The sequence below is a fragment of the Castanea sativa genome, chromosome 5 (genome assembly GCF_040712315.1).
Source record: "Castanea sativa cultivar Marrone di Chiusa Pesio chromosome 5, ASM4071231v1".
NCBI lineage: Eukaryota > Viridiplantae > Streptophyta > Magnoliopsida > Fagales > Fagaceae > Castanea > Castanea sativa.
The window spans coordinates 71,041,782-71,064,767 of NC_134017.1; the positions used below are offsets into that span (position 1 = coordinate 71,041,782).

General features: G+C 35.8%; 1 protein-coding gene across 1 annotated transcript; it reads left to right on the top strand.

Moving 5' to 3' along the window:
* Positions 1–539: 539 nt before the first annotated feature.
* Positions 540–4,395, top strand: LOC142636342 (cysteine-rich receptor-like protein kinase 10). Its single transcript, XM_075810530.1, has 7 exons — positions 540–1,428; positions 2,037–2,183; positions 2,301–2,422; positions 2,502–2,712; positions 2,975–3,212; positions 3,511–3,661; positions 3,815–4,395. The coding sequence occupies exons 1-7, from the start codon at positions 639–641 to the stop codon at positions 4,145–4,147; spliced, it is 1,992 nt and encodes a 663-aa protein (XP_075666645.1). The 5' UTR covers positions 540–638; the 3' UTR covers positions 4,148–4,395.
* Positions 4,396–22,986: the final 18,591 nt, after the last annotated feature.

The window sequence follows — 22,986 nt, forward strand, 5'->3', positions numbered from 1 at the left end:
GCTACAGTCGTTATCTTTCTCTTTCTTTCGTTCTTTTGTTTTTATACTTGTTTCTCAACACGTTCTGGCAGAATAGTCAAAACTGTCTTGCTCATGATCCGGTGCAATTGCACCACCATGCAATTAATCCTCTTCTATTTTACAACAGTTTTTTACATAAATTTGATAGTAATTTAAAGTAAATTTGATTCAAAATTTATGAAAAACATAAAAATTTATATAAAAAATTAAAAATATTTTTGTTTCCATAAATTTTCTTAAAAAATAATTTTTAAATAATCTCTCTGAGTACGTCTTATATCAGATCTTAGAAGGTGTTTAGTATATTATTTCAAACAATAATTTTAGTTTTTAAATAATATTACACGTATTTTTATATATTTTCCCACCCACATATATTTTTATGCATATTTTTAAATAACAATTTTTAATTTTTAAATGTAAATATCAAACCCCCGATTTAAGAGACGTGACATACACTCATCTTTTTCATTTGTTTAAAAAGGGAGAAAAAAAAATCTTGCTACCGTATCTTTTCTCTCTCTCTCTCTCTTATCCTAAAAAATTAGTTGGAGCTGTCTCTCTCTCTCTCTCTCTCTCTCTCTCTCTTATATCGAAAAGACCAGGGAAGCTAAGCGATGTGCGCAAAAATGGTCGACTTCGAAATCCCCATATCGATTAAGATTGTGTCTTTCTTTCTCTTATTAAGCTTGCTTAGCCATACCACTGAGTCAGCACCTACATACGCCTCTCACTCCTGCTCCAATTCAAGCTTTTTCACACCCAACAGCACCTACCAAGCCAATCTCGACCTCCTCCTCTCTGCTCTATCCTCCAACTCCACAAACCAAGATGGTTTCTTCAAAACCCAAGTGGGTCAAAACCAACCCAACATAGTCACAGGCCTTTTCCTCTGCCGTGCTGATCTCACCCCAACTGCTTGCCAAGACTGCATCTCCGTTGCAACGAAAGACATACAAAAACGTTGTCCCTTAGACAAAGTTGTCCTAATTTGGTACGATGAGTGCACTTTGCGTTACTCAAACGAGACTTTCCTCAATAACTTAGTACCTTATGTGAACTTTTTCACTACCAACCAGAGCGTCGTTGAGTTGGACCGGTTTAATGGGTTGTTGGCTAGCACCATGAAATCGTTGGCTCAGCAAGCTGCGAATTCGCAATCGAATAAGAAGTTTGCCACGGCGGTGGACAAGTTTACAAGCTCGTTGACACTGTATAGCCTGGTGCAGTGCACACCGGAGTTGTCTGTGAGTGAATGCTTGACATGTTTGGATAGTGCCATCGCTTCTCTTCCCATATGCTGCAATGGAAAACAAGGTGGAAAGGTTCTGCTTCCGAGCTCTAATGTTAGATATGAACTTTACCCATTTTTTAATTCCACTGCATCATCTCCTACACTTCCTCCAGGTACGCTGTAAATATTGCTATATATCTCTTTTGCTTTGACAAAATCAGTTTTTTGAAGAAAGGAAAATAGAAAATATTTAGGAGCACAATTTTTAAAGTATCTAGAAATCTTGAGCTTGTGTTTATGGTGATAAATTGTCAGAAATTTGTGAATTTAAATATTTAATTAGTATTTTTTTTGTCAGCTGGACTAATTAATTGAGTTAGTACTGCTTGAGGCATATAGTGGAGACATTTCAAAAGTAAAGGCACTTCCTTACAGATCTCTATACCAACCAGGGGGAGTTGGGTTAGGTTGATGGAGGGCAGTACTAAACACATCGCAAATGCGTTTTTAATTCTCAAGTTCTCAACTACTTTTTACCAATTAAGGTTTCAGCACATAATCATTAATCATATACATATATATATATATATATATATATATATATATATATATATATATATATTTATATGGCTTCCTGTGGCTCCCCCTTTAATCAGTTATGTTACATAATCTTACAGTAAACAGACCTTGTAACACTCACTTAGCTTTCTGGACCTTTAATTCCCATAATGAACCATCAAAGTTTTGCCTAGCCAATGAGAAATGTTAATTTTTTATGCAGGAAAAAGCAAATCATCTCTAACAATAATCGCCATTGCTGTCCCAATTTCTGTTTCTATGGTGCTTTTGGTCGTTGGACTCTGCTTCATGTGTAGAAGAACAAGCAAAAAATACAATACATTACTGGAAGAAAAAGGATCATTAAAAGGTTTAGTTGATCATCATGTATATGTAATTGTTCTTTTACATCGATGCAGCCTAGCATTTTTTCTGTAATATTTTCATCATTTTCAGAATTCAATATATTTATTGTTTGGCTGTGTAGATGGAATTGAAATTACATCTGTAGAGTCCTTGCAATTTGACTTGGCCACAATTGAAGCTGCAACAAACAAGTTCTCTGATGATAATAAGATTGGGAAAGGTGGATTTGGCACAGTTTACAAGGTAGGAATAGTGTTAATAATAAATTTTAGTGATATATATACATGAAATGTCCTAAACTGTGATTCAAATATATTCCCAGGGTAACTTTTCTAATGGACAAGAAATAGCAGTGAAGAGGCTATCCAAAAGCTCTGTGCAGGGTGCAATAGAATTTAAGAATGAAATTATGCTGGTTGCCAAGCTTCAACACAGAAATCTAGCGAGGCTCTTAGGCTTTTGCTTGGAAGGAGAAGAAAAGATACTCATTTATGAATATGTGCCCAACAGAAGCCTTGATTGCTTTTTATTCGGTTTGGCCTATTTGAACTTATGCCCTGTTCTTGATTTATTTTTTATTTCGTGTCCTAGGGATTGCCTAGTAGCCTTAAAGTATATACAGTGATACATACATCACTTTAAAATCGCATGACATCTCAAATACACAAATGTTTTGAATAATTCACCTGTGATGAACTTTTCACAAGATGAATCACTGCAAATTTAAAAAGCTGAGTCACTTGTCATGAGTCTCATTCACTTCTAAGTTGAAAACTGAATTTTGAAAATTTATAGACTCTGAGAAGCAAGGACAACTGGATTGGTCAACACGTTATAAGATCATAGGAGGCATTGCCCGAGGGATTCTTTATCTTCATGAAGATTCTCGGCTTAGAATTATACATCGTGATCTTAAAGCTAGTAATGTTTTGTTAGATGCCAATATGAACCCAAAGATTTCAGATTTTGGCATGGCAAAGATTTTTATAGTGGATCAAGCTCAAGGAAATACAAGTAGAATTGTTGGAACATAGTAAGTTTTTAATCACTATGTTTGACTTTGCTTAATCTAAATCAACATAATCCCTTATTGTCATATATCGCGCATGAGAATTACTGAAAAGGAAAATACGTGTACTTTTTAAGGTGATTGGTAGCTTAAAAAAAAAAAAAAAATATATATATATATATATATATATATATATATATATATATATACACACTCAAATATACTACCATATATAGATATATACACACTCAAATATACTACCATAATTGGTTTCTAAAATGTTAATTGTTAATTTTGTTGTATTGATGGTACTTGTTGGTAGTGGCTATATGTCTCCAGAGTATGCAATGCAAGGACGATTTTCAGTAAAGTCTGATGTGTTTAGTTTTGGTGTCCTAATTCTAGAGATTATAAGTGGCAAGAAGAACAATTGTTTCTACCAATCAGAATGTGATGAGGACCTCTTAAGCTATGTGAGTGTGGATCAAATTATTTCAAGTTTGATTGAACTTTATGAATGCCAATAGAGTCAGTTCCAAGTGCTGAAGAGAAATTAATTGGGGTGTTTCTAGAGGTGGCCCTGACAAAGGGAAAAAAAGTACTGATTTTCAATATTATCTTTGCAGGCGTGGAAACAATGGAAGAATGGGACACCATTGGAATTGTTGGATCCAACTATTAGAGGTTCTTTTTCAAGAAATGAAGTCATTAGATGTATCCATATTGGCTTATTGTGTGTTCAAGAAGATCCAACCAACCGACCTACAATGGCAACAGTAGTTCTCATGCTTGACAGTTACTCTGTTAGCCTGCAGTTACCTCAGCAGCCAGCTTTTTTGCTTCGAAGTAGAGCAAATAGGAACAAGCCAACAAAGGAGCTGCATAATAATAGTTTTTCAAGCCAGACAGTGCCATGGTCTGTGGATGGTGCACCGATCACTGAAGTATACCCTCGATAGTGGGAGGAAGCAAGGAGTTATCTAACTTGAATTAATTTTGTTTCCAAGTGATGAAACTTGAACTTATGCCTGCACATGGCTTTGGAATCTCCTCTATTAAAGTTTTACCTCCCCTTGCGGCCAAAAACTCATTAATATATCAAAAATAAATGTAAGTACTCATTGTGAATGCTAATTGGGCAATTTATGAGCAAATACAGAGCCGAGAGTAGAGTACTGGCGGTTGCCAGGGTTGGGTTCGGTCGGTGCGTAGAAAAGAAAAGAAAAAATTGCATTATTTTTATAAATATTTTGCATGTGTTTGGCATTGATTATTTTTGCCAGCTTATTTTACTATTCAGCTTATTTTAGTTATTATTTATGGTTACTTTTTGGTATTATTTATGGGTCTCATTATACTATTTTAGCTAACTTTTACATTTACTTAGTATACTTTTAGTAACAAATTTTTAATTTCAGCTAAATAAGTTATTACCAAATAGACACTTCATAGAAAAATTGATAGACTTAAAAGCATTTTTTGTGACACCTTATATTGAAAATTTTATAATCTTTGTATTTTCTTTTTCTAGAGGAATTTTATTTATGAGCAAGATTTCCTGCAAACTAAGGGTTCGTTTGGATAGAACTTATTTTGTTGAAACTGAAAACTGAAAACTGAAAACACTGTAGCAAAATAATTTTTAAATGCGTGAATAGTACCGTGGGACCCATTTTTAATGAAAAAGTTGTTAAAAAGCAAAATTTGTGGGACCCATGAACAGTGCATTTGTGCACTGTTCATGGTTGAAAAGTCCAACCTTGCGGCTGGGTTAAAAAAAAAAAAAAAAAAAGAAGCAAACGCGGACGTGGACGCACAGAAGTGCTATCCAAACGCCCTCTAAGTTGTAATAATTCCTGCAAAAATGCACATTTGTCAACGCTTGCAAAAATTGATAGACTTAGGGTGTGTTTGTTTCGACAGTAAAGCAATTTCGGAAAATGTTTTCAGGAAAGGAAAATATTTTTAGATGTTTGGTGGCATTTTAAAAAATACTTTGAAAAATATTTTCAAGTGTTTGGTAACATTCTGAAAATGCAAATTTTTTACTGATTTCTCACATTTTCTCAACCATTTTCTCACATTCCAAACAAATTTTATAATAGAACATTACAATCCATCAACTTCTAAACAAACAAAAATCAAATAAAACACCATGGCCAAATCAAATTAAACTGAGAGAGGGAGGTGAGACAGGGAGGAGGAAGAGTGAGATCGGTGGGTCACCGATCTCGCCGGCGCGATCACGCGCGTCGATCTCACCCTGCGCGAGCTCGCCCGGCGCGAGATCGCACGTCGATCTCGCCCGACGCGAGCTCGACGGCGCGAGATCACGCCTTGATCTCGCCTTGCGCGAGCTCGACGGCGCGAGATCGCGCCTCGATCTCGCCCGGCGCGAGCTCGACGGCGCGAGATCGCGCCTCGATCTCGCCCTACGCGAGCTCGACGGCGAGAGATCGCGCCTCGATCTCGCCCGGCGTGAGCTCGACGGCGCGAGATCGCGCCTCGATCTCGCCCTACGCGAGCTCGACGGCGCGAGATCGCGCCTCGATCTCGCCCGGCGCGAGCTCGACGGCGCGAGATCGCGCCTCGATCTCGCCCGGCGCGAGCTCGACGGCGTGCCTTTGGGTTGAGGACGGCGTGATCTTGGCTTCACCGGCGATCTCCCTCTAGCTCTCTCTCTCTCTTTTCTAGTGTGGGTTGTTGCTCTCTCCCTCTCCTTCTCTTTCTCTGTTTTCCAACGGAAAACTCAATTTGAAGGTAAAATAGACATGGAAAATATTTTCCGAGTGGGGAGGGTGTATTTTACGGTCAATGGTTCCTCTTTCCGTTTGACCAAAATTTCTGGTGTTGCCAAACACCCGCAAATGTTGAAAACATTTTCCGGAATTGCTTTACTGTCGAAACAAACGCACCCTTAGAGCATTTTTTGTGACACACCTTATATTGAAAATTTAATAATCTTTGTATTTTTTTTTTTCTAGAGGAATTTTATTTAGGCAAGATTTCTTGCAAACTAAGTTGTAACAATTCTTGCAAAAATGCACATTTATTAACACCTACAAAAATTGATAGACTTGGAGCATTTTTTGTGACACCTTATATTGGAAATTTTATAATCTTTGTAATTTTTTTTCTCAAGAGGAATTTTATTTATGGGCAAGGATTCGCTGCAAACTAAGTTGCTGTAATTCTTGCAAAAATACACACGTATCAACGCCTCAAATAGATACCTGGCCAAACTTATATTTAAATGAAAACTTCTACGTCAAAATTGAATTTTCACTAAATGGCTACTTGACACGTGCATTTTGCAGGAATTACTGCTACTTAGTTTAAAGCAAATGTTTGCCTTTTATATATTAATTTGATCTCTTAGAAATTTGACACAAGAAGAAAGACAAGCATTTTAAGGCATATGGGCCTATTCTCACTTTCATTTTTAGGGTGTTGAGGGTGTACATAGGTCAGTTTGGGCTAAATTTGTGCATAACATGAACTCAACTCAAACATTTAGGGTGGGGAAGAGCATAAGCTGTTATTGACTCAAAATGAATGGTGGTTTGGGTGGCTCAGGTCTTAATGGGTGGCAGTTAAAGTCAATAAAATGTTAGGGAGAAACTCGAGATCTATATGCTAGATTTGGTAAGATAAATCGTTAGGAAAAAAGAGGAAGATGACAATATTGAACATGTTGGGTTCAGTCAGTTCCTAAAGGGGAAATCTGACATTCAATCCATTGTAGTTGAGTTTTGGACAAAGATAACTACCTCCAACCGCCTTTTGAATCCCAACCTGTCGATTCGGGTTGAGTAGGTTCATTGGGTCTCTAGGTTAAATGGACAACTATAGGTTTTGTAGATAGAATCCTTTTGTTTGATGCTATTATTATCTGCCCACTCACAACATGTGGGTCACATGTTGCGACTGACATGCAACATTCAATTGACGCATTTTAGTAAATGATTGTCCTAATGCTAGGACCACATACAACTTTTGTTACAACTTGTTTACATAATAAGTCGTGATTGGCAATGTTGTGAACCCATTACTTTTATTCTACCACTCTGTTAGGAATGCGGTCTTCTTCACATGATGCTTTCTCTTGATGGTGCATAGGTCTTTAATTACCTTGGCATATGCAGGCATTTGCTTGATAACATGCAATAATGACAATTTTATCTTGACTTGATGCAAAAGCTCTAATATCTCAAATACACTGTCCAATTTCCTAGGTAATTTTAAGGCTTGTGGAAACTGTGGAGGGATTGGGCATTGTTCAATTTCACCAAATTCAAGTGACTCTGTTTCATCCTTCTCTTTCTCAACTGGGGTCTCCTTAAATTTCTTAGTTATTAAATGAGCACTTTTATCAACCTATTTGCCACTCTTCAAAATGGTCACAGCTTTTACTTCCTCACGTTTATCCTTAGAACCAATTTTTAGATTTTGATTGATGGGATTGGGTTGAGTTTGTGAAGGAAGCTTCCCTCTCTCTATCCCACTCAATAAATTTTTAAGCCTAGTTACATGACTCTTGGTCTCTCTTACCTCTTCATCTAGCCTAGTGAGCATGGATTCAAACTTTTTATTTTGCTCACTTTGCCTTTGAATGAAAGTAGTAAGTGCATCCTCCAAGGAAGGTCTAGATGATGATGATGCATGTAGTGAATTAAAATTCCTTGGAGCAGGAGGATTCAACACATTGTCACTCTTATAACTCAAATACGGATGGTTTCACATATTTGGAATATAATTGTTAGAATATGAAGAATTATTTGGTCAATATGAATTAAATGCATGTACTTGTTCTTCTGGCACATTTAAGAATGATGAAAGTGATGCACATTCATTTGTAGCATGGCTTATCTCATGACAAATTTCACACAACTCCATTGGGTCCTCTCTAAAGGTAGCATTAATACTCTTACTTCCTTTCATTTTGAGTGCCTCAATTTCTTTAGTTAACATGTTGATTTTTGCACTCATGTTATCATCTTCCCTCAATTTGAAAACACTTCCACTAGAAGTGGTAGTGTTAGTTCTAGTCTTATTAGTGGAGTCTATAGGGCTACGTCCAGTCCATGTGTTAGAGTTTTCAGCTATCTCATCAAAATAATCCATTGCATCTTCGGGTTCTTTTTGTAAAAAGTCTCCTCCGCATGAGAGTTGAACAAACTGTCGGTCCCAAGGTGTAAGCCCTTCATAAAAATAGCTAACTAACCTCCAATCTTCATACCCATAAGTTGGGCAGAAATTGAAAAGATCTTTGTACCTTTCCTAAGCTTGGTATTAGGTCTCATTTTCTCCTTGGAAAAAACTAGCTATCATTCTTTTTACTTGCTAGACTTTAGGGCCAGGAAAATGTTTCTTAAAAAACTCTTTGGCCATCTCCCCCCAACTACCTATAGACTTAGGTTTCAAGGTGTAAAGCCAACTTCTTACCTTATCCTTAAAAGAAAAAGGAAAGAAACGTAACTTAGCAGTCTCGATAACATTTTGTGCATAGAAACTACTAATTACCTCTTCAAAAGCTCTAACATGGACATAATGATTTTCATTTTCTTGTCCCCTAAAGTCAGGAATTATTGCTAATAAACCTTATTTCAATTATACATGTGGTGCATTAGGAGGAACACATGATGCATGAAGGAACAGAATTTTGTGTGGGATGTAACAATTCATACATAATTCTTCTATTCTCCTCATGATTATTACATGTTTCATCACCCATGATTGATGAAGAAGATGAAGGTGAAGGTGTGTCAAAAAGATTACCAAAGTATGTTTCGAAAATTTCTAATCTGCCTCTCTCGTTTCTAACTCAAATGCTTATGCAACAATGAATACACAATCAAATGAAATAAAATAAAAACAAACAGAAAAAATAAAAACAAAATAAGGGAAAAAAATGGAACAAAGTTACCAATAGAAGAATTTCCACCAGCTATGCTTTGCTCCAAAAAAAAAAAAATTGCCTTTGAACACGCAACAGCTCCTCGGCAATGGCGCCAAAATTGCTTGCTCACTCCCAAGTGCAGGAGATCGTAGCAATATAATTCTTGGAGTACCAAGGTCGAACCACAAGGAGCAGAGTAAATTCAAAGACAATATAATAAAATAACAATCTGGGTGAAGAAGAAAAATACTTTTACTTGATGATTGTTAACAAGAATAATAATAAAACTGATTTAAATCAATAATGTAAATACTAGGGTATCGGGATGTTTCTCTATATTGATATGAGATTCTTTGTGATCTAAGAAAATATATATTTCATAATTGATTTCTCTTATGCAATTAAAAACTTATAATTCGGTTGAATTGAGACAATTCAAGAGCGCATGATAACCTCGATTAATAATGCGGTTAGAAAAGTTTTCAGAAAAACCCATTCACTTGAAAACCTAATTTCTATTTGAAACTATTAGAAATTCATCTAAACAATAAGAAAAACATGATTGAACTTATTGAAAGCATGGAAGAACTAATACATTAAAAGAAATCTAATTGAACAATCAAATATGTTGTTGATAAAATCTTAGAAAGAATCACATTGAATATTCATACCGTATAAAAGAAACATAACCCCTAGTCCTAGCAAAGAGTTTAGGTTGCCATTAGAGAAAGGAAAATACAAGGTTTTCTCTGCCTCAAAATTAGTTCTCCCAGCCTCTCTTCAAAATCCTAAAGTCTAAGTGTCTAAAGAAAAATAAAACTTTTACTATTTTAATTTCCGTCCAGGTTTACAGCTGTAACTTGTGAGTTAATTTCGACCTTCAAAAATTGAGAATTATGAAAAACTCAAAACTGGAAAGTTGTAGATATTTAAGTTTCCAACCCATCCGGCCTTATGTCAATTGGATTTTTGAAGAGAGAGATACACCCAAAATACTGATCAGTGCTCAAATCAGATTTTTCCTTTTCAGATTCTGCCTCTTTGATTTCTTTCCCTATTTAAAGCTTTCAATCATGATAGACGATCCAAACACTCTAGTTGCACTTCTTTAGACATTTAAGCATGGTCCTTTAGCTCCATTTAATTTTAGTTTGGCCTCCATTCTCTCACAAATTCATGTAAACTCATATTTCTCACATGATTTCCTAAAAATAGAAAATTACACACAATAAATGACATCTTATTTAAGAAATTATGTAAAGATTAATAATAGAAACTAATGCAAATCATAGCTTAATTATACAAATTAAGCATAGTAATAAGAATATAACGCCCATATAAATATATAACAAATATACATTTTAAGGCGTTATCACACTCACAGTTTATTATATGATCCAATTATAATAAAAATTATGTTATTAGCATTTTTTAAAAGATTACCAGCTACTGTACAAGATGCCTTTTACTTTGTGCACCTTTAGGCCTAGTTGAAGTCCATCTAACTTTTGCTTTTGTACTTTTTTTTTTTTTTTTTTTTCGCCTAGAAGCCCTCGCGCAGAATTTATAGTGTTGTAATGGAAAAGAAGGTGGAAGAGTTCTCTGCTCCCAAGTTTTAATATTAGATATGAACCGTACTGTTGGAATGGCTTAAATTGTCAAACTTAGTGGTTTGCCATTAGCCAACAAGCCATTAAGTGGCTTGCATGCCTATGTCAGAAAGTTTGGATGACAACCAAATATCATGCATGAAGAAATACACGTAGCTTGCATTAAATGTTGTCTTCAGGAATTGTCAAAAAGGCAAGGAGTAGCTGACATGCAAACCAAATACATGCTTCACCTTGTATCTGAAATGTATGACTCCATTGGCAATAAATACTGGCCACCTTCTTTTGACTTGATAAGTTTCATGTGCTGAAACTATTGATGTTTGGCTGAACTTTAGCTATAAACAGTGGTGGAGTAAATGAGAGCCAAGACATGAGATACGGATGGCAAAGAACTTCGGTGTGTGCATTCTAGAGATAGAAAGTTAAAAGTGTTCTACAACTCTTGTTAATAGGGTGTTTTTTATTTACTTGTGAGAGAATTAATGATGTATTTGAGATTTAAGTTTGTATGAGAGTGTCTTCAAGTTATTGTTGTAATCTCTAAAATTATAGTAAAACTTTATTCTGTTGTCTCTTATGGATGTAAGTATATTTTCGAATTATGTAAATTTTTTGTGTCATTTTATTTTATTATTATTATTATTTTTTAAACTTTGTGTAAACAAATTGTTTCACTGATTTTTCACAACATGTACCCATTTTACAACGTCACATCTGCTTCACCTCTAGTTCCTCCTCTTACTCCTGCAGGTACGGTAATAGACAACATTATTTTTCCAGACCTGTGATTTTTAGCCATTTTAGACCATGTAATATGTCCGGCTGGATTGAGTTCTACACTTGCGAGAGAAAAAAACTTAGATAGCTCTGTTATATTAAGTACATAAAATATGTTGTTATTAATATCAAATGTTGGAATAGCAGAAGTTTGGATACCATTTTGTTGCCTTTGCAAAGTCTTAATAGGAAGAATAACAAAATAAACACTCACAAGAAAGAGGGGATGAATATGGACAAGGCTTCGGCCTTGTACAAAACTCCCACAAATAAGGCTTCGACCTTTCGCAAAACTCTCATAAATAATGCTGCAGCGCCCTTGAGCACTTTTCAATACTTTTTCTCACATGCTAGATAACGTTAGGCTGCTGCCTTGAGAACTCTCTACACTTTGTTCTCTCACTCTTTACACTTTTTTCACTCTCTCATTCAAACCACACGTCTACTTCTTTTTTATATAGTTTCTAACTAAGTGGAATTACAAGAGTTGTCTTTAGTCTAATGGCTGTTCGAGTTATAAAAGAAAATTCTAGAAAGTGAAAGATACAAAGGCACAAACGTTATGGAACGACATTAGGCACAAATGGTTATGGAAAAATGAGAGACAAACTGTTAAGGAAAAATCAAGAGGCAATTTTGGAAATTAAAGGAGTATTTCTCATGATGAAATATCTAACTTTCTAAGTGAATGATGCATATCGTTGTATGCAGGAGAAAACAAAATGTTATCGCTACCAATTGTTGCCATTGCTATCCCAATTGCTGTTTCTGTGGTTCTGTTCTTCTTTGGCTGTTGCTTCCTTCGTAGGAGAGCAAGCAGGAAGTTCAATACTTTACCTGAGGAAAATGGTGAAGAATAAAAGATTATCTGATCACTTTTCTTTTTTCTTTTTTGGTCTCTGTGGTATAACTATAAACAATTTAAATTGAAAATTTATTTTAAAAACCATTTTATTACTGTTTGTTGTCTAGGTGAAGTCGAAATTCCAAATGTAGAGTCCTTGCAATTTGACCTGGATATAATTGAAGTTGCCATAAACAAGTTCTCAGATGATGATAAGATAGGTGAAGGAGGATTTGGTGCCGTTTACAAGGCACAATTTAGTTAATACTGAAGTTCAATGAGAAAAATTGTTTAACCTTGGTTCAAATATATTTTCAGGGTACCCTTCCCAATGGAGAACAAATAGCTGTGAAAAGATTATCTGTAAGATCTGGGCAGGGTGCAGTAGAATTTAAGAATGAAGTTGTATTGGTAGTCAAACTTCAACGCAGAAATCTAACGAGACTAAGGATTTTGTTTGGGAGGAGAAGATAAGTTGCTCATTTATGAATATGTGCCCAACAAAAGCCTCGATCACATTTTATTTGGTTAGGCCCATCTGAACTTGTATCCAGCTATTTTTCTTCCTTAGTTTTATGTCTAGTGTGATTAGCATCAGAGTAACAATTCTAATCACTTAAAAAATCCTTCAAAATTCACTTGTGATGAACTTCTCACATTGAATCAATGCCAAGGAGCTGAAATTCTAAGAAATAATGAGAATAAAATTTTGTTTTCAAATTGAATGAAATTATCTCCTTGTCCATTTGAATCTCATTCCTAACTTGAGTATTAAATTATGACAAAATTATAGAACCAGCAAAGCAAGGAGAATTGAATCGGTCAAAACGGTTACAAGATTATAGAAGTAATTGCTCGAGAGATTCTTTATCTTCAAGAAGATTCTCGATTTAAAATTATTCATCGTGATGTCAAAGCTAGTAATGTTTTGTTAGATCACAATATGAACCCAAAAATTTCAGATTTTGTTTATATCATTATAGCTATTTAATTTTTTTTGAGAAGATCTTAGCCATTAAAGAGGTCCAATTAAAAAAAAAAAATCCAAACCATGGGTGCTCTTTGGTTTTTATTTTTTTTATTTTTTTATATTTTAGAAACAATAATGAGAGATAAAGAGAGAAGGAAAAGAAAATCAACACGAAAAATTTTATATGGTTCAACAATAATTCTAAAGTTTCATATTTATATTTTCTCAGACAAAAATCCTAAACCTTAATATAGGTCACCATCTGTCTATCTTCAATTCCAAAAATAAATAAGCCACCATCCTCGACAGCATTTTCAATATTGACGAATAATAAATTTCCCATTATATATATTTCCACTTCACAAATCATGAGTTTCACAAATCATTTAGTATAATTTATTGTAGGATTTTTTTTTTGATAGGTATTGTAGGAAATTTAAGTAGCAAGCATTCAGATGTGTAGCTTATAACTCATTGGCCTCATGGGTAATTAATAATCAAAGTAAATTTGCTCCAATAATTTCGAGGATTTTTTAATTAGCTAATACACTCACTTCCACGAGATGCCACTGTATGAGAGTTTTAACCTATCATATAGTAATCACTACTAGTAGATTTATACAGACAACAATGAATCTAATATTTTAATAATAAAAAATTGGAATAATGCCTTTAAATCAGAATCATGATGCCCAAATTTGTGTTTTTAGTCTTTTAGATGATGTTCATGCATGCAATACTATATCAGAATTAAAATAATTTACACTGACCCATCAATTATAAACCAGTTTATTCCATTATTTAATCAAGTCAAACTTTATAGTACTTGATTATTTATTTATTTATTATTGGAACAGCGTTGGACATAGATCAGTTTTTGACTTTTTTCCCTTCCAAAAGGGCATTGACATATTACAGTATACATGAAGCTGTAAATTAAAGCTGTGATGGAAGATGAAGCCAGTTCAAACTATTAATGGTGAGCATTTAGTAACAACGGACCCCCCCAACTAGATTCATCTACTCCATGGCGGGACTATTGAACAAAGATAGCATTGGACCACAGAACCATATGGTAAGGCCAACCAAATAAAGTGTGAGACTAAATCAAAACCTTAAAAAAACCGAATCTAACCTAATTAGGTAAATTAAAACCAGCCAACCAAAATATGCAAAACTAAATATTAATAAACGCCCAAATTTTATTTTTAAAAAAAACCTGAAGACATTCTACAAGTGCTTATGTTATGTATTGTGCGGCAATTCTACAATCCAATGAAAGAATAAAAGAAATTACAATGAAGTGTAAAAATCACATGCCCAAACCTAAGCCTAAACCAAAACCAATTCAAATAAAAAAAAAAATTTCACCACTTCCATATTAATTTTTCTGCCATTCTATTCTATTTGAGATCATAATCACCTTAAACCCAAAATTTGGAAGAAAATTACTGTTAGTCAAAACCCTAAACCCAAAATCAAAACCCTAAACCTAAAATCAAAATCCTAAACCTAAAATTGAAACCCTACAATCACAAAATCGAAACCCTACAATCACAAAATCGAAACCCTAAACCTAAAATCAAAACCCTAAACCTAAAATCGAAACCCTACAATCACAAAATCGAACCCTACAATCACAAAATCGAAACCCTAAACCTAAAATCAAAACCCTAAACCTAAAATCGAAACCCTACAATCACAAAATCGAACCCTACAATCACAAAATTGAAACCCTAAACCTAAAATCGAAACCCTACAATCACAAAATCGAACCCTACAATCACAAAATCGAAACCCTAAACCTAAAATCAAAACCCTAAACCAAAAATCGAAACCCTAAAACAAAAATGGAAACCCTAAAACAAAAATCAAAACAATCAATTTAAAAAACTTACTGTTAGTTGGCCCTGTTAATGTCTTGAGTGAGATTGAGAGTTGGAGAGAGAGAGGGAGAGACCCAAGGCAACGCTGGTGTGTACGATCGGTGGTGGAGATTCAGTGCCTTAGGGGTTTTTATTTTATTTTTTTGAGGGTAAGGCTTTTTGCCGCCGCCTCAAACTTCGGTGTGGGTGAGGGTGAAGGCGGTGCCGCGGCGCGTGGTCTGGAGGTCAGTGATGATGCTGTGGTGAACGACGGCGCGGGCGGTGTCGGGTGGGGAGGATTGAGTTCGAGTTGGGTCTTGAGGGAATCGGGTTAGAAGGGCTTTAGACAAAGCAAGGCTGTTTTTTGGGCTTCCGCGATTTTTTCTAAACTATTTATAGTAGGGTTTTTAGCCCCGTATTTTAAAACGCTGCTTCAGGGATTCTTGAAGCCGCGTTTAAAAAACGCAGCTTCAGGGTTAACTATGGCCGCGTTTTTGAACAAACGCGGCTTTAGGACAGACCTAGAGCCGCGTTTTAAAAACGCGACTTCAAGACATACATTAAAAAAATATATATTTATTTCAGATGGGTCTAAAGCCGCGTTTTAAAAATGCGGCTTCAGCCCATTCCAGAAAAACGCGGCTGGAGAACCAAAAAACGCAGCTACAGGGTTGGGCTTGGGCTACGTTCAACACACGCGGCCATAATATAGGTGCTGTGGGTGCGTTTCTCAGAAACGCAGCCCAAGTCGGGTCTTAGGCCGCGTTTTTATAAACGCGGCTGAAAAAAACGCGGCCTAAGACCTGCGTGTTTTGTAGTGATATTTGCAGAAGACCAAACTCAAGCAAATACAAATAGAATTGTTGGAACATTGTAAGTTTTTAATCATTATATATGTCTTTGAATAATCAAAATTAACAAATTTATTTATTTCTTATTACGTTCTAGATTTATTGAAATGAATAATATATATAATTACTTTAACACAGCCAATCCATGCTCTAACTTGTGTAAATAGCAATGCTGTAAAGAGTGTCAGAGAGATTATCTTAGGACATTGAATAGCATGAGATGTTTCAAAATTTACAAATTTGATACTATGATTGACCTTTTGAATTTTTCTTCACATTTTTTACTTAGTTATTTATTTATTATTTATTTTTATGGTTCTTGATTGTAGTGGTTATATATCTCTGGAGTATACTATGCATGGACAATATTTTTTAAACTCCGATGTGTTTAGTTTTGGAGCCTTGGATCTATAGATTATAAGTGGGGCAAAAAGAATACACATTTCCATCAATCAGAACTTGTTGAGGAACTCTTGAGTTATGTAAGTATTGTTGGGTGCATGTGACACCCTTGGATTCCATCACACATATTTGTCAAAGCTCATGTATGAGCTTGTTCCAAAAGTCTTCAAAGCTCCAAAGTCTTCAAAGCTTGCTTTCTCATTTATTGAGAAATGACCAAGACTTGTGAGAAGTCTAACTTCTCTTAATGAGAAGTGATGCAAAGCTGAGCAAGGGTGTTGAACACATTGAAGAAAAAGAAAAGAAAGAAACTAAGGCCGTTCGGCCTAGTGGAGAGCTGAGAGCAATATTCGACCATTTTGTGTGAGTTCCAGAGTGAGCAAGAAAGAGAGAGCTTCAGCTTAAGAGGTGCAGCCTGAGTGAAGAGATAGAGAGAAACACAGTGAGAGTGTGAGAAAGTGAAAAAGAAAAAGGAGACATGTTTCTTTGCTCAAGTTACACATAAGGAAGATAAATTGGTTGAGTTCTCATGGAGTTTTTGAATGCTACAACCATGGAGAGTTAGAGTATTCAGAGGAAGATTTTGCTATTGACTTTGTGGTGAGATTGTATTTACTCCTTGAGATTTATTTGTTGTATATCCAATTTATTGTGAACTCAAGTTTAGCATAAACTTGATAGTTGTAATCTCTATTTCATAGTGGATATTTTTCGGAGCTGCCTCGTGGTTTTTCCCTCTATATTAAAGGGTATTCCACGTAAGATTTGGTGTTCTTGTGTGGTTGTGTTTATGTGGTGATTGCGAAAATTTTTGTTTCCATAATATTGCTATTGCTATTACTTGGTAGTTATATATTTTAATTCACCCATAAACCTAGAGGGGGTTAGGATTTTTCTCCAACAAGTGGTATTAGAGCTTTTGGTTGCTTAGGTTTGACTGTCTTGTGTTGGATTAAATGGAGAATATGGCTATGAATACTATGGTTAAACTCTTGTTATCGAATTATTCGATATGGAAGCCGATGATGGAGGATGTTCTTTATTGCAAGGATTTGCATGACCCTATTGAGAGTGATAGTGCCAAGCCTAGTGATATGTCAGATAGAGACTGTGAGAAATTAAATAGAAATACTATCGGGTGTATTAGACAATGCATCGATGATAGTGTTTTTCACCATGTGTCTCATGAAACAAATGCAGAGGCTCTTTGGGAAAAATTAAGGAGTTTTTATGAAAGAAAAACAGCTCAAAATAAAGCTTTAATTGCTAGAAAGCTTGTGAATTTGAAGCTTAAGGAGGGTAAGTCCATTGCCGAGCACCTTAGTGAGTTCCAAGACTTGATTAATCAGATGGTTACAATGAAGTTTAAATAGATGATGAGTTGCAAGCTTTATTACTTCTGAGTTCCTTACCTGACAGTTTGGAGACTTTGGTAGTGTTACTTAGTAATTCTACTCCGAATGGTGTGTTACAACTTGCCATGCTTGAAGATAGTTTGCTTAATGAAGAAACTAGAAGAAAGGAGATGGGCAAGGTTATTGCACATGCTCTTGTCACAGAGAATAGGGGGAGAAGTAAGAGTAGAAGTTCTAAAGGGCGAGGTAAATCCAGAAGTCGGTTAGAATCAAAAGGAAAATTCAAGTATTTTTACTGTGATAAAGAAGGTCACATAAAAAGGAATTGCAAGGCTTGGAAGAACAAATAGAAAGAGGATAAAAATCAAATAAAGACGGATGATGAGAATACCACTGTTGTTATAGTGTTAGAAGATGAGGTTCTAGCCATAGGGCAAGATGCTTGTTGTACAATTTCAGATCCTTATGTTGAATGGGTGATTGATTCAGCTGCTTCCTGCCATGTCACTCCAAGAAAGGAGTTATTCACTTCATACAAAGCGGGAAACTTTGGGAGAGTGAAGATGGACAATGATAGTTATGCCGACATTGTGGGAATTGGTGAAATTTGTGTTAGAGCTAACACTGGATACACCTTGATTTTGAAGGATGTGAGACATGTTCCGGATATTCGCCTAAATTTGATTTCCACTCATGTTCTTGATAAAGAAGGTTATGACAATTATTTTCGTGATGGAAAATGGAGGCTTAGCAAAGGATCATTGGTTTTTGTTAGAGGGAAAATTTGTTATACACTTTACAAGACACAAGTAAAGTTGTGCAAGGATGTTGTTAGTGCAGCTCAAGAGGATTCTTCGCCTAACTTATGGCATAGGCGGCTGGCTCACATGAGTGAAAAAGGGTTGCAGATTTTGACAAAGAAGTCTCTCATTCCCTTTGCCAAAGGTACGTCACTAAATCCTTGTGACTTTTGTTTATTTGGTAAATAGCATAGAGTTTCATTTAATATACCCTCTACTAGAAAACCCAATGTATTAGATCTTGTTTATTTTGATGCATGTGGTCCAATTGATGTTGAGACTTTAGGTGGCAATAAATATTTTGTTACATTTATTGATGATGTTTCACGAAAGGTGTAGGTTTATGTTTTGAAAACAAAAGACCATGTATTTGAGCACTTCAAGAAATTCCATGCCATGGTGGAAAAAGAGAAAAGGAAGCCTTTGAAGTGTCTTTGTAGTGATAATGGATGTGAATACACATCTAATGAATTCAAGAGTTACTGCTCTGAGAAAGGCATTAGACATGAGAAGACAGTTCCTGATACCCCATAGCAAAGTGGTGTGGCAGAAAGGATGAACCGCACTATTGTTGAGAAGATCAGATGTATGTTGAGAATGGCTAAACTGCCTAAGTCATTCTGGGGTGAAGCTGTTGTGACTGCATGCTACCTAATTAATAGACCTCCATCAGTTCCTTTGGGTTTTGATATTCCAGAAAGAGTATAAATAGGAAAAAATGTTTCTTACTCTCACTTGAAGGTATTTGGGTGCAAGGCATTTGTACATGTGCTTAAGGAACAAAGATCGAAGCTTGATTGCAAATCCACTCCTTGTATATTTGTTGGATATGGAGATGTAGAATTTGGCTATAAGTTATGAGATCCAAAGGAAAAGAAAATGATCAAAAGTCGAGATGTGGTTTTTCATGGGAATGAAAACTTGGCAGAATTTGAGAAAACTGAAAAGCCTAAAGCTACAGTTGAAGGTGTTCATGATCTTACACCTACCTCTTCTTCCTTAGATAATGCCATAAATAGGGAAGAGGTACAAGATGAGAATTACGGTGATGATCCAACTGAATTTAATGCTGATGAGCCAGCAGGTGTTGATGGTGATGATGTGACAGATACAAATGGAATTGAGCAGGGGGAGCAGCCTCCTCCACTAGAAATGGTAGACCTCAAGTGAAAAGGTCTACTAGAGAGTGTCATCCATCAACTAGATATCCCACTTCTGACTATACTATGATTACTGAAGAAGGGGAGCTAGAAAGCTTTTAGGAATTACAGTCTAATAAGGATAAGAAAAGTTGGTTGAAGGATATGCATGAAGAGATGAATTCTTTAAACAAGAATAAAACTTATGACTTAGTGGAACTTCCTAAAGGCAAGAAGGTATTAAAAAACAAATGGGTGTTCAAGCTGAAGAAAGATGGTGACAAGTTAGTGAAGTATAAAGCTCGATTGGTGGTCAAGAGTTTCAGTCAGAAACAAGGGAATGAATTTGACGAGATATTCTCTCCAGTAGTCAAGATGAGTTCCATTCGGGTTGTTCTAGGATTAGTAGTTAGCTTGGATCTTGAGCTTGAGCAACTTGATGTGAAGACTGCTTTTCTTCATGGTGATTTAAAAGAAGAAATCTACGTGGATTAGCCAGAGGGATTCAAAGTGAAAGGGAAAGAACAAATGGTTTGCAAGTTAAGGAAGAGTTTGTATGGCTTGAAGCAAGCTCCAAGATAGTGGTACAAGAAGTTTGACTCATTCATGGTGGGTCACGGGTACACAAGGACAAATGCAAATCATTGTGTGTATGTCAGAAAATTTCCCAATGTTAAATTTGTTATTCTTCTGCTATATATAGATGATATGTTGATAATAGGATAAGATGCAAGTGTGATTGAAAATTTGAAGAAGGACTTGTTCAAGTCATTTGATATGAAAGACTTGGGTCCTGCAAGACAAATTTTGGGTATGCAGATTCTACGTGACAGGAAAGCTAAAAAGCTATGGTTATCACAAGAGAAATATATTGAGCGGGTTCTTGAAAGGTTCAAAATGAAGCATGCCAAGCTAGTCAATACACCTCTTGGTGCTTACTTCAAGCTAAGAAAGAAATCTTGTTCTTCATCCAAGGAAGAGAAAAAAGACATAGCATCAACTATTTATTCCTCAGCAGTTGGGAGTTTGATGTATGCTATGGTTTGCACACGACCAGATATTGCTCATGCAGTTGGTGTTGTCAGTAGGTTCATGATTAATCTTGGTAAAGATCATTGGGAAGCAGTGAAGTGGATTTTCAAGTACTTGAGAGGTAGCTCTAAATTGTGCTTGACTTTTGGTGATATTAAACCAGTTTTGGAGGGTTATGTAGATGCAGATTGGGCAGGTGACCTTAATGGTATGAAATCTACATCAGAGTATTTATTTACTTTTGCAGGGGGAGTTGAGTCATGGCAGTCAAGATTGCAAAAGTGTGTTGCCTTATCTACAACTGAGGCTGAGTATATTGCAGCTAATGAAGTAGGTAAAGAGATGCTTTGGTTGAAACGGTTTCTCCAAGAATTGGGTTTAAAGCAAGATGGGTATGTAGTTAATTGTGATAGTCAAAGTGCTATAGACTTAGGCAAGAATTCTATGTACCATTCACGCTTGAAGCAAATTGAGGTGAGATACAATTGGTTGAGAATAGTTGTTGAACAATAGTCATTTGAATTAGAGAAGATTCACACAGATGAAAATCCAGTTGACATGTTGACCAAGGTTGTTTCTAGAGAGAAGCTAAATCTTTGTGTCGGGTTGGTCGGCATGAATTCTAACTGAAGACTTGGATTGAAGATCTTCTCCGTAGTGTGCTGGAGGGGGAGATTGTTGCATGCATGTGACACCCTTGGATTCCATCACACATAATTGTCAAAGCTCATTTATGAGCTTGTTCCAAAAGTCTTCAAAGCTCCAAAAGTCTTCAAAGCTTGCTTTCTCATTTATTGAGAAATGACCAAGATTTGTGAGAAGTTTAACTTCTCTTAATGAGAAGTGATGCAAAGCTGAGCAAAGGTGTTGAACACGTTGAAGAAAAAGAAAAGAAAGAAACTAAGGCCATTCGGCCTAGTGGAGAGTTGAAGAAAACAGAGAGAAATATTCAGCCATTTTGTGTGAGTTCTAGAGTGAGCAAGAAATACAGAACAGAGAGAGCTTTAGCTTGAAAGGTGTAGCCCGAGTGAAGAGATAGAGAGAAACACAGTGAGAGTCTGAGAGAGTGAAAAAGAAAAAGGAAACATTTTTCTTTGCTCAAGTTACACACACAAAAGATAAATTGGTGGAGTTCTTATGGAGTTTTTGAATGCTACAACTATGGAGAGTTGGAGTATTCAAAGGAATATTTTGCTACTGGCTTTGTGGTGAGATTGTATTTACTTCTTGAGATTTATTTGTTGTATATCCAATTTATTGTGGACTCAAGTTTAGCATAAACTTAATAGTTGTAATCTCTATTTCATAGTGGATATTTTTCGATGCTGCCCCGTGGTTTTTCCCTCTACACTAGAGGATTTTTCATGTAAGATTTGGTGTCCCTGTGTGGTTGTATTTATGTGGTGCTTGCTGAAATTTTTGTTTCCATAATATTACTATTACTCGGTAGTTATATATTTTAATTCACACATAGACCTAGAGGGGGTTAGGATTTTTCCCCAACAAATATGAAGTAGATATTTTAATTTTGGGGTACTTAGAAATTATTTTGGTTGTGGTCGTGATGAAGAAAGATGAACATCGCATTTTTAACGAGTTTCTGCAGGCTTGGAAACAATGGACGAATGGAACACCCTTGGAATTGTTGGATCCCTCTCTGAGAAATTCTTATTCTAGAAATGAAGTTATTAGGTGCATCCATATTGGCTTATTATGCATTCAAGAAAATCTTGCAAATCGACCAACAATGGCTACAATAGGTCTCATGCTTAACAGTTATTCTGTAATGCTACCATTACCTCAGCAACCATCATTTTTGCGTTGAAGCAGAGCAAAGCTAAACAAGACAACGACGAAGCTTGAGTCTGGTCAACATAAAAGCCAATCATGATGGTCTGTTAAGGAAGCATCATTCACAGAAATATATCCTTGATAGTTTGACTAGACAAGGTGCTTTCCAAAATCAGTCTATATTAGTAGGTGGTGGAACTTCTATTCTAGCACTCAGATAGCCCTTGTTTATGGATTGAAAACTGTAAACAATCGTAAATATAAGTTCCCTGTCATTTAGAACTGACATTAGTACAATATCGATGTTAAGTGTCAATTGTATTGTTGGGCTTTGTGAAGCCTAGTTTATGTTTGATCCGGTTGACAACCTGACCCGACCCGACTCGACCCGAATAATGTTGCGTGGTTTTTAATGAGAGATTTTCTGAGACTTAGTCCATGGAGCGGAGGATGTATGAAA

What these genes read in the sequence shown, in the direction of transcription:
- LOC142636342 (XM_075810530.1), top strand. Translation starts at nt 639, where the DNA reads ATGTGCGCAAAAATGGTCGACTTCGAAATCCCCATATCGATTAAGATT. An exon ending in AGAAAAAGGATCATTAAAAG is followed by an intron (nt 2,184 to 2,300) that starts GTTTAGTTGATC and finishes TTGGCTGTGTAG; the next exon opens with ATGGAATTGAAATTACATCT. An exon ending in GATTTGGCACAGTTTACAAG is followed by an intron (nt 2,423 to 2,501) that starts GTAGGAATAGTG and finishes ATATATTCCCAG; the next exon opens with GGTAACTTTTCTAATGGACA.